The sequence below is a fragment of the Vanessa atalanta genome, chromosome 19 (assembly GCF_905147765.1).
Source record: "Vanessa atalanta chromosome 19, ilVanAtal1.2, whole genome shotgun sequence".
Classification (NCBI taxonomy): domain Eukaryota; kingdom Metazoa; phylum Arthropoda; class Insecta; order Lepidoptera; family Nymphalidae; genus Vanessa; species Vanessa atalanta.
In genome coordinates this window covers 7,142,234-7,159,660 of record NC_061889.1, presented here as the reverse complement: position 1 = coordinate 7,159,660, position 17,427 = coordinate 7,142,234, and the positions used below count along the sequence as shown (strand labels likewise).

Sequence of the window (17,427 nt, the reverse complement as noted above, 5' to 3'; positions counted from 1 at the left end):
ACCGTTGGGAACATAAGCTGACGTTCTCACGATTGCTGGGTTCATATAATACACTCAGCGTACCTACTTTCAATATTAAAAAAAGTCTGTTAATCTATGTTATGTTGTCAGTGTGTTATAGCCTTTTTGATTATTTTTGATCGTTGTTAATTCGTTGGACTAGTTGCTTAATTTTTTTTTTAATTTTTTTTGTTCTCCAGAGACAAGACCGTGTGTTCTTTATTTAAATTTTTTATCCTGCCTTAATTCAAATCTTTATGTTCTTTATGTTGGTTGCTCACGACAATTTAATAGGTATACCTATAGTAAGAACTATCAAAGCCGGTCACGCGTTGTGGCTACGTTACACGTTGAACTATATTGTAGATAGTGTTTAGCGAAAACCTTCACTGAAACACGCTAAATATAATGGATGTACCATTTATGTCCAGTCAAAAAACTAAGTATCTTTTTTGTCGAGTGTGTTTTAAAAAAAATCGATCTTATTATATATATATAGAGATTACATGTATATTCCAAGAATACAGTGTAATACTATAATTAGCAACATGATTTATTGTTTAATAGTCCCGAAATCCCGCGTCAATCAATAAAAGTTATTATAGTTTTTTTTTAATCAATAAATATTCAGTAGTATAGACCGGGGTGTTGAGAGATACCTCTGATAACACAGTCTTGTCTCGGAAAACACGTAAAGCCATTGGTCTTAGCCCTTAACTATCTTCGGTCTCTGCTTAGGAAATGATCGATATTAGTCAGGGACACATCATAAAAACATAAGCTTTATATATAGTGAATTGCTACCTGAAACAAAATTATCAGTCTGACCTAATTACCTTGGGATCAGCTATTATAAGATAGCAACTAGACTAGATCAGTGACACAGATATAAACTAATCGATCTAAGTTCTTCGTCCCAATAACGAAGTTAAACTTGCCACACCAACTAAACTTCAGATTGCTTGCTATCCCTTGATACTTTTACACTTAAATGTTCCTTGGATGTTATGTGATCCTAGTAACTTTAAACCTAGTTCATTAAATATTGTATTAATTTAATTCAATAAAAACTTATTGGCTTTTAAAAAATAATTTTTGTTAAATTTTTTAAAGTTAATTGGTTACCTGATGTTAAATGGTCACCATCGCCCATAAACAATGGCGTTTTAAGAAATATTAAACATTCCTTACATCGCCAATGCGCCACTAACCTTGGGAACTAAGATGTTATGTCCCTTGTGCTTGTAGTTACACTAAATCACTTATCCTTCAAAGCGAAACACAACAATACTTAGTATTGTTCTAAAGATCTAAGTATTGTTGTTCTGAAGGGTGGGAGGTACCTACCCAGACAGGCAAGCACAAAGCCGTACCGTGTATTTAAAACTAATATGTTCTGAATAATAAAAAACTACCCACTATACATTAAAATACGTTAAATGAAAAAAATAATTTGTAGTAATAATAGCTTACGATCGACACATGCTTTACTTTAATTTATTATTTCTGTGTATTTGATGGTAATAAAGATCTTTCAACAAACAAGTTGTCTCGAAAGAAATCGCTAGTGAACGAAAACGACGTCTTTTGTATTGCATTTCTTGTATTCATATTACGTTTTCGATTTGTGTAGAAGTTTACAATTAAGAGCATAAATAAATAAACATATATACCTAAATAAATAATTTCTACCGTTAGACTTACTTGCACATCGAAAGCGTATTATCCCAAGTCCCACTGAGACTTGAAACTTATATTCTAATCTAAACGTAGTCTAACGTCAAGTTGAAAGACAAACGCATTAAACGTCTGCAGACAGACACTAATGGAGCTGAAGAAGCTGTAATCTTTGCATATGACAGGATTAAACGCGTTAGCAATCTTTAAATAACTATAATAGATTATTAAAAGATTTGTTTAATCATTCCAAATGGCCATTGTTTATTTTGAAACAAAGTAGAGTGTAAAATGTTTGGTAGCTATGATAAAAAACTTGATTTTGTGTAAATCCGTCTAGGTAAATACGGGGTACCACCCATTCATCATAATTATATTCTACCGCCAAATAGAAATAGTTTGGTTTGCTTTAGCTTAGTTTGGTTTCGGTCCGGTTTGAAGGGTAAGTGAGCTAGGAACATAACATTTCATTTTCTACGAATGGTGTCGCATTGGCTTTTTTAAGGGAAGGGTAATATTTATTTAAGTGCCAATGTCTGGACGTGACGATGACCACTTTAAATCACTCACGTGGCCACAACTATCATCGTGGCTCACTAGACTGCGCGCCAGCCTATATAATATAAAAAAAATTACATCGTCCCATCATCGAAGTTCTATTTTTAATTTATTTTTTAATGTTACCTACCATATAACATTTGACCTAATGCGATATACATATAAAAATACGAGATGTCTATGAGTATAGAACTCAGACACAGTCTGGTCTATAATAAGCGCGTTGACAAGTTACATGTGTGGGCCGAATATAGCTTGTTGCGTATTTTAATCTTTTGATCAAAATGAGATTGAAATTTTAAGGCCAGTTTACTTTATTCAAGTAACGTTTCATTTTAATTCCTTATAATTAAATTATCAACGAGGCGTAATACAGTAGCCACTATTGGCTCGCCACTTGTGGATAAAATAATCTAGTTTCAGTGGAAAGGGCCTAGTCACCTAGTAGGTTTTAGCTATAATTGCGGGTTTTGTTTTACGAATACAATCTTCATTTAAAATTCGACCCATAAACAGTAATAATTGTTCTATATATATTTTTTTTAATAAAGCTATTAGAATCGAAAATTCTTTTAAAAGTAAATCCCATTAAAAATTTTGTTATATTTAATTTATAGAATTTCTCTATCAGAAGAATCTTTATTTAAAAACATATCTAGATATAGACGTGTCCATAATTTATAATTTTATAATCTACAGTCCCTTTGTATGCTTACATGACGACATTAAGTAAACTCAACAATGAAAAGTTAACAAAATAAATTGACTTTCCAGTATCGACAACAAACTACAGAAAGTGCCTTCGTATTCTCGATTCGCAGCTCCAGTAGTTTAGTTTCATTGACAGATTTACTGTTATTGTTCTGCTAGACGCTGCAACTTTAACAAATTAATAACTTTGTTTTGAGACGTGAAGGGAAAGGGGCCATAAAGTAGCGCCTCTTGACAGCTTAGACTGATTAATTTATTTCGTACAGTATTTCAATTTTAAGGAATATATTTAAATGGGAACACAGCTCAGCACAGTCGGGCTTAAAATTTGTTTTCGAATGCGTTCGTTAATCCGCTTAGCCGTTAAAAACATACTTATAAGTAGATACATATATTTATTTTAAAAATAGAAAGTTATAATCACAAGTTTTAAGCGCAATTAGTCGGTACAAGTGATAGAAGTAAATCCTTTTTTGGTTATACGTTATACGTATCACTCAAACGTTTCATATACAAACGTAATATTTGTCCTTGAATTCTTTCTTTTATTGCATACACAGAACTTTAATACTAACAAAGCAACAATACAAACACTAAAATAAGCCTTTGACTAATACATAAATCTTTATTTTCCTATATTCCAACAAATTACGATAAGTTTCTGGACACTGATTGGTTCCTTAAACAATTGACAGTTCAATGAGTAGGTAACTCTGATCGGCCAATATCTTGAAGAGATATTTATGACTTTGTTCGTTTAGTAGGTACTAAATTATTCGGAATAGAACTTTCAGTTCAATGTAAGTTATAACTGATATAATCCATTTACAAATATGTTTACGATACATAGTTTTCAAAGAGAAGATGCGTTATTAACAAATGAAGGTGTAATTTTAAGACTAACGTATAATAATTAACATTTGAGCCCTCTAAATTTTCTTATCATAAGAAATAATATCAAAACAAAAACCAACATCTTAATAAAATTATTTAGCTTCGTTTTCACAATCAATGGTTTATTACAATTTATTGTAGGTATTTTATTCAATAAAAGTATTTATTTATGGTTCTTATTTCCTTGAGACAGATTGGGGCACCCTTTTAACCTAAAGACGACCCCTAAGGGTCGCGACTCCAAGGTTGACGGAGCCGTTAAAGGGTCAAAACACAACTGACTTTGAAATAATAATAGTGCTTAGTATCAATGAAAATATCTACAAGAACTCAATGAGTAATAATACGGGAGACGATATTATCTTCCCTGAGTTCTGTTTTTTATTTGACTCGAAAAAAAATGTAGGCAAATTGCCGAATATATTTTTTGTAACTTAGCATTCAAGGATTTAGTTCGATATTGTCTATAGGTTTATTGGCAGTCTGCCAGAAAATGAATGACATTCGCAACATGTTCCATTCGCTCAGAGTGACATTCATTCAGTAAATTAGATTCTGACTAGTATCTGTAATGAGATTACGAAATGGGTAATGTCTGGATGAAAATTATTTTCAATGCTTTTAAAAAATTGGATACGGATTTTTGAGATAATTACATGCTAGCACTGTTTCTGATTCTATTTATAGTTTACACTGTTCTCAATTTAAACATTTTATTTATTCTGTGCTTTTTACTGTTTATATATGTTTTTTATTTGACCGTTAAATATAATTTTAGTGCTGTATGGTGTTGTTAATTTTTAGTAATGATTTCTTGCAAATTTCAAATGAGAATTTGTTCGATGCAAGATATTTAAATTACTAAATAATTAAACAGTCGATAAATAGGTTTAGATATCATTTTGCTTCAACAGTCCGTAAAAAATACCAATATAAGATCTACAAATTTTAAATAATAATTCTGTATAAAATATCCTATAATTAGTCACTAAAGCTACAAACAAGACAAACTATTTGATCATTATATCATTATCATAAAATTTATCTAGATTAAACAACTCGTTTACGCTAAAAAATGGAGTTTAATGTATATGACACACATATCAGCTATAATTAACTCTGCTCTGCCCCCGGTAAGGTTAGCACATTGTTCAAAAATCTATTAGATTATAAACTTATATAAATTGCAGATTTCTTTATCTAGACTGAATTTGAAAATAAATAAAAAATTATATATTTTTTACAATAATAACATATTATAATATACTTGTAATGTGTACCTTAGTAAAATTTTAATATCTGTCACGTGTTTAAAAAAAACATGTTAATTGTAAAAAAGTTTGTATATAGTTTGTATAAGTCACATTCCTTATTATTCAACTATTAATAACGTTGTAACTATTAATATTGTAATTTAGTTTTATAAGAAACATCATCCAGAGGTTTGTTTCTTTTCGAAAGCAATATGTCGTAACCATGTGTGTACATGTTGTAAAAATGCTCAAGTTTTATAAAACACTGTTTACAGGAACCAACAATTAAATGATGTGCATTTCTAATTAGACCCGTCTGCGAATTTAATATTTTGCATCCTTCACTGAGTTCGATGGAATTTATCTAAATATAGCCCGTAAGTATTTCCATTTTGGGTATTACTTTACATTCCATAACCATTAAGAAATTGAATATCAAGCATTTTAAATCATACATTAATTTTAATTTATACCTAAGAAATATTTTTTATTGATGTTAATTATACCACAATAAAAAAAAATTACACACGAAATTACACACCGAAATAAACACTTCTTTACGATTTTGTCACTAGTATTTTTTTAATAATTTTAATCATATTAATAAATATTCAGACACATCACTGACGCTTCTTAATTTAAAATTTATTCGAAATTCGAATTTCCATTTCGAATGTTATTAATTTCGAATGCATCAGTCAGCGCGGACTGACGCGTCACGACGCTCGCGTCGACTGGGCGCCATTTCGGACGACTGCCAAAGAATCCATGACTGAAAAGTTATATTTATATAGTTATGAGTGTACTCCATGTTTCAGAAGGTTAACTCTGGAAAATGATTTATTTACATAAAGTTTGAACTGTTGACCTGATTTCATGATGGAATTGTAATTGACCCGTTTCTACTTTTTTTTAGATTAATTAAGAATAAAGTTTTTATAAGTAATAAAATATACCACTATATCTTAAAGGATCCTCCAATCTTTGATTTCCATCCATCAGATCACACATTTTTTTGTAATTATTAGGCATAATAATTATAATAATAACTATAGTTGAAGACATTTCATATTAGTGTCAATAATTTTTTTTTATATTTCTTACATACATTAGTTAGTTCGTAAGTATTTTATTGTATTCTATGAAATTCAAAATAATATTTAAATGATTTTAATAAAGTATTTATTTTTTAAATCGAATAAACATAATCGATATTAAATACAACATTTTTTATAGGAATCGATTCCTATAAAAACCACGGAATTGGTAATTTGGTACCAACCACAAAGCTTTTCGAATTTTAAAATTAGTAATTATATTAAAATCAAATATCGGCTTTATTGGTAAAAATATAGAAACTTCTCGATCAGTATTTGTTTGAGTTGACGGTGATAAAATTGTTAGACTAAATTAAATGGACCAATTATTTTTTTCTCTTCAGCTCTCATGAAGATTATTAAGTCGCATTGCGATACTGACAGCCGCATGAGAGCTCGTTATATAATAAAACTATTCTGAATCTTGCGGTATACTGCAGTTTATTATACAAATGAATTGAGAATCATGCTACATAGAAACCTTTTTTAGAGCTGCAATTCTATAATTTAAATATGACATACAAGATTAGCTCTTATATCTATGACTTTATGAGTCACCTATTTCAGTATTAAAACTTCGTGGTGTTTAGACTTCAATCTCGTTTACTTTGCTCAAGTGACATTCACGAATTTAGGACGTCTGTTTGACCTACTTTCGCAATAGGTAGCCTATCTAGGTTTGAAAATCGAATTATGTATTCAGCGTAAAAGCTCGAGGGTTAAATGCTGAGTAATAAGTTCCATTCTATTATTTTCTCTCCATATCCATATTATATAGCTTATTTACGTAGCAGATGATTAAAATGATCAAATATAAAAATGTTAAACTGAACTATTTAATACCGTCGACAAATTAAAAAAAAAACACAATTATTAGAACCTTTGTCTAAACTGTCGCAAGATTATTTTTCATTACAAATAGTTAAAGGCCGTCGACTAATGTTCTATAACTACACGTGTCTAAGGTTTCATCAAGTTAGTGAGCTCACAATGTTTTCATTCATCACCACCACTACCACCACTCGATGAAATATAAGGAATTAAGCAAATAAAGACCCATCGATGATGGTCCATATTTGGAAAACCTATATACAGTATATTATTTAGGAAAAGAGATATAAGTATCACAGAGTTGACTCACCATAGACATATTGGAATTCTTTCCACTAGCAATGATAGGATTTTAGTTGATGTATCCGTTGTTGAAATCGATGTAAAATAATTAAATGCGCTGCGAAGAAATATGCTGAAGCCAGATACAAAATTTTTATAAGTTCTATAGACAATACATTGAAACGAAATAAAGCACATAATTACTTTAAATGTAATGATCGGTGGATATACTTTTTTTTTATATTACTTATATACTGCTACTACAGACAAACTATATATATGTATATATAGTTTGCAATTGACATTAGTGTAAAGAAAAAGCGTAGATATAACTCCCTTGTTACCTTCACTAGTGGCAGGGGGACTGGTTCAGTATTGCCCTGAAAATCAGAATTGTGATTCAACATAGTAAAGCTACTATTTAATCCACGTGATCTTTATACAGTAGCTATTTTCAATGTATATTCGGTCAATATAAAAAATAAGTATATCCACGGAACTTTTTTTGATATATTTAAAGTAATTATGTTCTTTATTTCGTTGCAATGCATTGCGTTATTTGATTGGATAATCTTGATCATAATATTAAACACGTGCCCGATTCAACCACTCAATCTGAAGAGCCACTTCCTGGTATAGAGGATACGACATTTCAACTAATATCCTGCTTAAGCATTTTATAGGTATTTTATTTTTAATACCATGACGTTTTTCTTTATGTATTTTGGAAGTGATTGTTCAAAAAGAAAGATTGTTTTGTTAATGTTCTGTAGAAAAATGGAGAGATGAAGATACTTATCGGCAAATTTTTTGATGGTTTGAATTATAAATGGAGATTTTTTCTATACATAAGATACATTTTCAAAGGTTCAGAAGTGGAAATGCAATTTACCCAAATTCCTGACACCAAAAATATTAGAAGACTACTCAAGAAAGAACAAAATAAATCGCATAAGCCAATACCGTAAAACTTAAAAATAGAAAATATATCAGAAATTTCGAATCGTACCTTGCGTTTGCTGTTTACCTTTGCGTTATCAGTTTTAAAAAGAACACACTTAGGGATAGAATCCACAAGACATGAAGGTGGAATTAATTGAGTCGATACTGTGTCAGGTTTTCCGTAAATACGTCCATATGGAACAAAATTCCATAAAACTTACATAAATAATTTTATTTTATTAGTAATACGCTTATCGACCTTGATGCTTGACCGTAATCACATCTAATTCTAAATTGCCACAAATATGTCCAGATTATGATCAGGAAACACATACCAGTGAAAAATTTATAAAGTTGTGAAAAAAGAAAAAGCAAAATATGATGGGATGACGATCACATGGGGGTAGGTAGCCCTTACATTATTTATATACAGATATAGATTTTTATTTTTTTTTATATTTTTATATCTAGATAGTATCGCACTACAAAATAACTGACATAAGCTAACTTTATTACCTTAATGTGCCTGCTAAACTTGACATTTGCCAAACGTCATGCTACTGTACTAGTGTGCGTGAACGTGCGTGAATTTGTGTTCTCCCTTTTACAGTCTAAGTATATAAATAATCATGGGATAGTCTTCATTAAGGCGATTTGTTGTCCGGTAATAGAAGGCTAAACTAAAAATTTAATAGTGTGCACATAACGTATGATTATTATTATTAAAACTTTTATGTATGTGTTAATTTTACTATAGTAAAGCTAAGGAAAAACACCTCATAACATAACAGTAAAAATAATTATGACTTAAACTTCATACACTGACGTTTTAAGCTTTAATGATGTAAAACATATCATACGAATTTAGTCTTTCCCTCCAGGGACTAAAGGCCAATATTGTATGTACATCAGAGCCTTTGTGCTATCTGATTGCATTTGTTTTATCAACATCAGCGCACGTGCGACTGCAGTGAGATCAGATAGTAATCCCTTCAAGCGCTTTAAAAGCACTGCTTATTTATTAAACGGGTGACGAGACAGACTTTCAAGCTTTGTTCTTTTCTAATTATTTCTTTGTTTTAATTTTACTTTCAATTACTTTACACCTAAAAATATTCAATAATATTACATAGGATTCGAAAAAATCTTTTCCTCAATTCTTCTATAAAAAAGGCGACAAATACATTTTCTTGAACTTTCACTATAAAAATTCAATGGACATATATGTATTTAAATAAATTTAGTAATTAATGAAAATTACTTTAAGAGTGAAACCCACACTCGTATATGTAAATAAAACAGGTGGTGTTTACTTTAAAACCATTAGTTCCAAGCCGATATATTTTTTGAAACAATAATTAAACAACCAGTAAATAATAAAACCAAGCATACAATTTATGAAATAAATAATATAAATGATTACACTTACGAAGTAGTATTAGTAGCTGATTAGGTGAATAGTTTACCAATCAGTTTTTCTACTGCAATACTTTGTATTGAAGGTTACCCAGTTAAATTGTAGGCACAAGGGAAATACCGTCATAGGGAATTCACCGCCAACCGAATGGCACGGCTGGTGGTGAATTTACAACACCAGCGCTAAATTTTTTACACATATTCTTGAGACAATTTTTTACACAAGTGAGATAGAGATAGCGATATTTTTAGTCCTTTCTATTTATTCTAGACCAATAGTGACACATCATTTTGTAGACAATAAAATAGAGCCTATAAAAATTGATATCTTAAATACAAAGAATTATAATAAAAATATTAATGCTTAAAACAATTTCTATCTCTCCTTCATAAAGGATATTTATAAAGATATTGTATGAGTAAAATACTACATAGTAAATATAAGTTAACCGTAGACTTTATTTTTTCTTTATACATTTTTTTTTTCGTTAAAACTAATATGCCACTGTGTCAAATTAACAGTTAATTTATTAAAGTTAAGTTAGTAGTACTCAAAATATTACATATTATCCTTTCTATTATTAAGGCCGACCATAATTAATTTTAATAATTGAGGAGCTGTTTTCTGGAGTTTAGTAAACATAGACACTAATGTCACCAAGACAGAAAATGCTAAACTTTCAACAAAAAATCCAATAATATATTAAATAGCTTCTAAATTGATAAAAAAATGAATACCTAGTAATTAAGTATTTTTTTAGTACAGTGCTGTACGGGGTACATGTCAGTCGCCTCCTCATGGCGTACCCTGGGCAACGGGGCCGGCTTGAGCTTGCTCGCTGGCCACGGCTAAGACTGACGCGGAGGAATGCCGCGGGGTCGCTCCTGGTACTTCTCCGACCAGCGGAGTGGACTGTGTGAGCGGCCTCGTTGGTAAGAAGGGGGGGGCTCGTTATGAGCGTCGGAGGTGTGGTCGTGCACCGGTGGTCAGCGGCGGAGCCAGTCATCCTATCCGCCGCAGGGCGTCAGCCCCTGGCGCCCTGCCTCCAGTGGCGGACTCGGGGGAGTCCGTCACGTTAACGGGACGGAGGCAGCGGAGGAAAGCACGCCTTTAGGCGCGCATTCATTTATTTGGCCGCCTCACGGTGGCCGCCGCAGGCGGGGCCGCGGTGGTAAGCCATGGCGTTCCCGTAGCCCCACCATTATGCGGCGCGGTGGAAACCCGAGGAGGTTTTAGTGGGTAGGACAGGGCAAGTCGAATGCCCTGGCACGGGGCCTTAGGCCCCGGTTGAGTCCCACATACCCGTCCCGGTCCCCCGACCGGGCGGCATGCGTAAATGCATTTCCTCCTCGATAAACTAAAAAAAAAAAAAAAAGTACAGTGCTGAATAATACTGTCTTTTGTGTGGCATTTATTTATTATAATTTAAACATTTTGTGTTTCTTTTAATTAAGACATACATATACGTACTTAAATATTTTATACATACCTCTTAATGTATTCCAATTTCATTAATATAAAATGTATAAAATTGTATTGTGTAATAAAATAATATATTATATAAATTAGTTTTAAAATCATAGTAAATATTTAATAATAGTGTAAAAAGCGATGTTCAGCGCTGGAGTTGTATACAAAAACAGCTGCTCCACGATACAGGGTCACTTTCATACAGTTGTATAGAGTGCAATCGCTAGGTAATTTAATACGATTAAATATCGCTTTTAAGGGCTTTATTCGGCTATTACAATGATTGATACGTGTCATGGGAGAGTCTATGTTTTAGTCAGGGCAAAGGGGCAGACTGTCTGTTAAACTCGACCTAAATATATTTAGCAATTATAGAATTATTTTATGATTATAACTTTTAATACCGTACAGTCGTAATCCAAAACTACTGAACACAAAATGTTCCAAAAATGTTAGCTCTCTATATTTATAACGTCGAGATCCTGCTATATATTACCGGGAACCAAATATTAGCGTGTTTGAGAAATTTAATTCTGATACTAAATTTTATTCAATAATAACTGATTAAGTACACAACTTTTAATTTAATTTTATATATCTTCCATAGTTAAATTATATTCATTCGGTAAAGACTTAAGGGCTCCCCGTCTGGCGAGGTACCCACTTATTATATAATCTTTCGGCGAATATCAATAATCAGTACTGTTGTGTTCTGGCTTAAAGGGTGAATGAGCCAGTGTAAGTACAGGCGCAAAAGACATAACATTTTAGTCCACAAAGATGGAGGCGCATTAGTTTTGCAAGAAATGGTTAGTATTTTTAACGGTGTCAATGTCTATGGTGATCAGCATATCATCAGGTGGTACATTTAACCGTCCGCCTACTTATTTTATTTAAAAAAAAGTGTTACATTTTCACGTTTGCCTTCCAATATATAAAAGAAAATAAACCATAGACAGCAGATATATTGCGTATAAGAAAGTTCAAGCAAATTGCGTTACATCAAAGAAGATAGCTATACAGTTCAAAACTTTTAATTAGATTTAAATTGAAAACAGTTTTCGGGAACACTCGTAGTTATATCGTAGTTAGTCCCGAGTCTTAACACACTTGTAGCCTTTAAATAATTTAATTTGACTTACTATAGGTACTTACTGAGGGAAGGTTTTAGGAGGAATGTTAGTTATATTCTACTGCCGATTTTTCCAATGGAATCTACCACCGAACCGATGCCGTAGTTTAATTTGTAAGAAAATTAGAATTTTAGGATTCATATACGTTTATACGTGCTTATAAGAGAAATAAATAAATAAATAATAAATAAATAAATATTGGACAACATCACATACATTACTCTGATCCCAATGTAAGTAGCTAAAGCACTCGTGTTATGGAAATCAGAAGTAACGACGCTACCACAGACACCCAGACCCAAGACAACATAGAAAACTAACCTTTGATTTCTTTCTCTGTGACTTCAATAATAGTTAGATTTTGACTATGACTGAAAAACTGTATGCTTTCACAGTACTAACTGAAGAAAGCGGGTTCAAAAGCTCCTCTGAATTTTCACGCAATGTTCATAATTCATCTCGTACTCAGCGTTGACGTCGTAAGAAACCAGTATGTCTTGATTTCAATTCTGTATACACGTGTCACTAACCACCCACAATAGGAGTAGTGTAGTGGTAGCTTAAAAATCAGCTTAGACACATGAGGTGTTTTTTATGTGGTGTAATCTTTTTTTTTTAAATATTTTTCATAGCAAATTTATGGTTTTAGTTAATGATGTAACAAATAATAATCTTTATTTATTTCAAATGATCTTTGTTATTTCTTCAAATCATTTTAAAATATCGAGTTTTAATTAATATATATGTGTAATAAGTATTTGTAATTAATTATTATTGCAAATTAACACAGATGCCTAGAGAACCTTGATGTGTGATGTCATTACGCGGTGATTATAAGATGCAGTCATTACAACACAACACTAAGGTTCTCGATATTTGTCTTAAAAATGTATTCTTAGTTGCATAACTATTTACTCTGTACTTAAAGCGCTTTAATTTCAAGATAAGGTATTTATTGTACAGAATGAAATCTCTTATTTTAAAATAGAGTTTGGATATATAAAATTAATTAAGCGTTTTCCAGAGTCCAACCCGTGACGGACTTAAGGTAATATATAGCTGCAGTATGAGCGCCAAAATCTAGGAATTCGACTTCCCCGTGATTTTTGTCTTATATAGTATTTTGTCGAGTAATGAGTCTTATTTTTTCAATGTTATATATTTATTATTATCATCATTTCTACCAGAAGACGTCAACTGCTGGACAATGGTCTTCCCCAAAGATCAGCACAACTGCCTTTTTAGTTTTGCGCTACCCGTATCTATTGGCTTCCTTCGATCCTCACCAGATCGTCAGCCCACCTTGTAAAGGGCCGTGTGGTGACGGCGACGAATATCACCACTCCATCACATCTCGTGGGAGTGGAAGTCGTCACAGTGGAATATTTACCGGAGAACGGGCAGCAGCGTATCTCTGAGTAATATGACCACCTAACAACCCGCTAACTGTGGTGATGATGCAATAAATAAAACGCAACTATATCATGACCCGGCAGCCCATATTAGATAACTTAGCTAAAAAATCTATTTTAAAAAAAATGACTGATTGACATACAACGCACAGTTTAACAAAATGACATTTTACACAAGTAGTAGTTTGTTTTTTAATACGTCCGCCGCAATTTACCTTTTACTCAATCAACTCAAATATAAAAAAAAACATATAATTTCATAAATATAAACCTTGTTACTTGCTACTACGGAACTCTTCATGGGCAAGTCCGACTCGCACTTGGCCGCTTTTTTTGTTTGGAAATCTGTTTGAACTCCAGTTAATAAATAAAAGACCGGCATTACGTTCTCTCCGATGGAATATCACCGGGTACACGGAAAGTTTTATCATATAAACGAACACTATTCCTCAGGAAGGATGTATGGACTATGGACTTTGTAGCATTAGTGTCGCTAATTCTATCAAAAACATTAATATATAAAAGTTTTATTTATTATTGATTTAAAAAAAAAAATTGCTTTTTTTAAAGATGGATTCGTTTACCTATGCGACGATAACGGGGCTCGTATATAGAAAATATTTTAAAGATTAAATACTGTTACTCAGACATTTAGCATTCGTCATTTAGCACAGCGAATCCATTCTCCGACCTTATACTTGTGACTCGAAGATGTTTTTTTTTTGTTAACTCAGACGGATTTATTGCTTTTATTTGGCGCTAAGTTTAGACAAGTGGCGCTTTTCTTTGAAGTGAGTAGGAAATAAAATCACTGGAAAATTATCACGACCAAGTCGTTTCAAATAAAAACAGTCTTCATTGTATGACCACTGTAAAGTTTCCGAGACGTAATTTAAAAATAAGCGTAATAAAACGTCATGATCATTTATCATGTATTTTTCGAATTCACGTAAAAATCCGATCGGTATAAAACTTTGGTATGTTTTTCGTAATATGTCTTAATATGTTAACATAGTCGCTGTGTTATATATATACCAATAATTTGTATATTACCTGGTAAAACAACAAATGGTATACATCAAATAAGATAAATGACAATGTGGGGGACAAAACAATCGTTCGGAAATTACAATAGAACGCTATGACGTAACTTTATTCAATAACAGAGTGACCTTAATCCAGGTATGACATAATTGAATTATATTCTGCTGAAGTTTAAGTCTTAAAAATATTTACGTTTGATTATAAAATAATTATATTTAAATTTGTCTTTATTTTTACATATTTGGATTAGGCAAAAGCCGGTGACCTGACAGACTACCCATTTATTTTTTTCGACTGTATAATTATTATATTAACTCTTAAAACTTACTTTAATTATTCGTATTTTATTGGTCACATCAAGGATTTTTAATTATTTTAACACTAATTAGGTTTTAAGTTGCTTAGCATTTTTATCTGTTAGATTTACCTATTTATCGTAAATGCCATGTTACCATTATTCGTATTATCTATAAGGCAAATGAAATAAGCTTCATACTTATCATAATAACTACATCAGTTTAATATTTTTAAAAGTTTATTATATATTAGTAATAAAATGTAAAAGGACAAACGACTTAAATAGTTCAGGGAATTTGCAACGTATATATTTTAAAAGTACACAGTACATACATATAGTACATAACTATATAATAAATAACGAGTTATTAACAACTTATATTAATAAAATATACAACAAAAAGGAATACATACCTATTTAAATTAAGGTTCATCACCATGTTTTCTTTGGTATTTCCGTTATAACCTGCAAAAAAAAAACGGAAATTAAAATTGCCATTCAAAAAATTGTTTTTAAACAGCCAGTAAGCATTTATATTGAAATTAAAATGTGATTAATGATTATGTCATCAAGTTTATAATGATTAAATATAATTCTAGTTAGAACAAAATTAAACGGGAAATTGTACTACATTGTCAATAATAATTATGCATTTGATATCGTGGAGACTTAGTTTAAACCTCGAATTGCTTTGTGTATAGATTCGATTAAAATAACATTGTAAAGGTAAATTGGAACATTCGTTGTACATAAGGGGACCGGGGACAATGAAATTAAACTGTATTTACTACAACTATTCAATAGTATTCAATAAAGATAACGAGGCTATAAATTTGATAAGTACCAGGCGATCATAATTAAAAAGGTTTATGTGCATTACGAATTGAATTGGTTAAGTTATGATACACTTATATGATATACTTTATAACAAAGTATTCTCGTATTTTTTTAAATATATAAAATAATTAAAAATGAAGTATATTTAATTATATTTTTACTAAATATCTTGTTTTAAATATAATTCTATAATATTTTATGGTTTTACGTAATTTATAGGCCATATTACATAACACTCTGACCGGAGCAGAAGAAAGTAGTTTCTATACAAGCAAAAGCCTCTAGAAACCAAAAGTTCAAAATAAAGGCTTTATACATTGTACAACGATTTCTTAGTAAGGCAAATCGTAACTAATCGGTCGTAGCATTGACAGTTACGTGAGTCGCGTATGAATTCTGTCGTGCATAGACGAGGAAATATTGTCTGTGACCAATTATACCATTATCTGTATTTTCTTTGTTGCATAACAGCCAGTGTGTCAGTACAGTTGAATACGGATACAGAGATTTATATATATCGAAATCAGCCCTTTGTCATTTTAATGTTTTGCAATGTACAATGTACTATTTTGTACTATTTTGGAAATAAGTAAATTAATCTCATGGCTAGCTTATATATGTAGTATGCAGGCTAGTAGTAAGCACTTTATTGTTCACCTTGGGCATGATCGATAGCGCTTTCTGAACACGGTGAATGACTGACAAGACGGTTTTACCATACAGGTCGCCTGGTACTTTTTTCGCAAAGTGCAATCATGTGAGCTACCCTTTGGCATAATCACCCATGAAACGGGAGAATAGGCCCAAATCATGCTACTAGTAACTCGCTATAGTGACCAGTAGCATGATTAGGGGCATAGTTTTAAAGAAAATAGCATGGTAGGATTGGTAGGATTCGAATTCGACGTCCCGAGCCTACCTCGCGTTTAGCGTTATGACCAGAGTGCCAAAATACACTCCAAATACCCTCGTAATACCTTCTGAGTGAAGTAGGGCCTTCTGCATCATTTCCAACAGTTGAGAGAAGGACAGTAATCGGGCAAGCGGCGTCGCTCTGTCTCGTGCACCAACGTCATGGTGTAATCTCAACACCGAGTCGAGTTTCTCACCTCCTTTAGGTGAGAAGCAACCCGGAAGGGGCCACAGTTACCTAATATTAGAACGATCCTCAAACGCAATCCGACCGGTGCATAAGACGGTAAACGCAACCGGGTACAAAAAGTTCATAACAAAGACTATATTTAAATAAAGAAATTAGGTGATGTAAAGGAATACGAAAAGAAAACATTTTTATTAAGAATAGCTTAATAAATTACATACATAAAACATAACATAAGCAGCCCGTAAATGTCCCACTGCTGGGATAAAGGCCTCCTCTCCCTTTGAGGAGAAGGTTTGGAGCATATTCCACCACGCTGCTCCAATGCGGGTTGGCGGAATACACATGTGGCTGAATTTCGTTGAAATTAGACACATGCAGGTTTCCTCACGATGTTTTCCTTCACCGCCGAGCACGAGATGAATTATAAACACAAATTAAGCACATGAAATTTCAGTGGTGCCTGCCTGGG

At 32.1% G+C, this 17,427-nt stretch overlaps 1 protein-coding gene across 7 annotated transcripts in view; it reads right to left on the bottom strand.

Moving 5' to 3' along the window:
* LOC125071293 (tight junction protein ZO-2-like) overlaps nucleotides 1-17,427 on the bottom strand; it is a 114,723-nt gene that overhangs the window by 68,256 nt on the left and 29,040 nt on the right. For all 7 annotated transcript variants that reach the window (XR_007119912.1, XM_047681471.1, XM_047681472.1 and 4 more), the window contains exon 2: nucleotides 15,433-15,484. Coding sequence is in view for 6 of the 7 variants with exons in the window: in XM_047681471.1 (XP_047537427.1) it covers nucleotides 15,433-15,484 (52 nt within the window). In the remaining variant the exon portion in view is untranslated. The remainder of the gene's footprint in view (nucleotides 1-15,432; nucleotides 15,485-17,427) is intronic.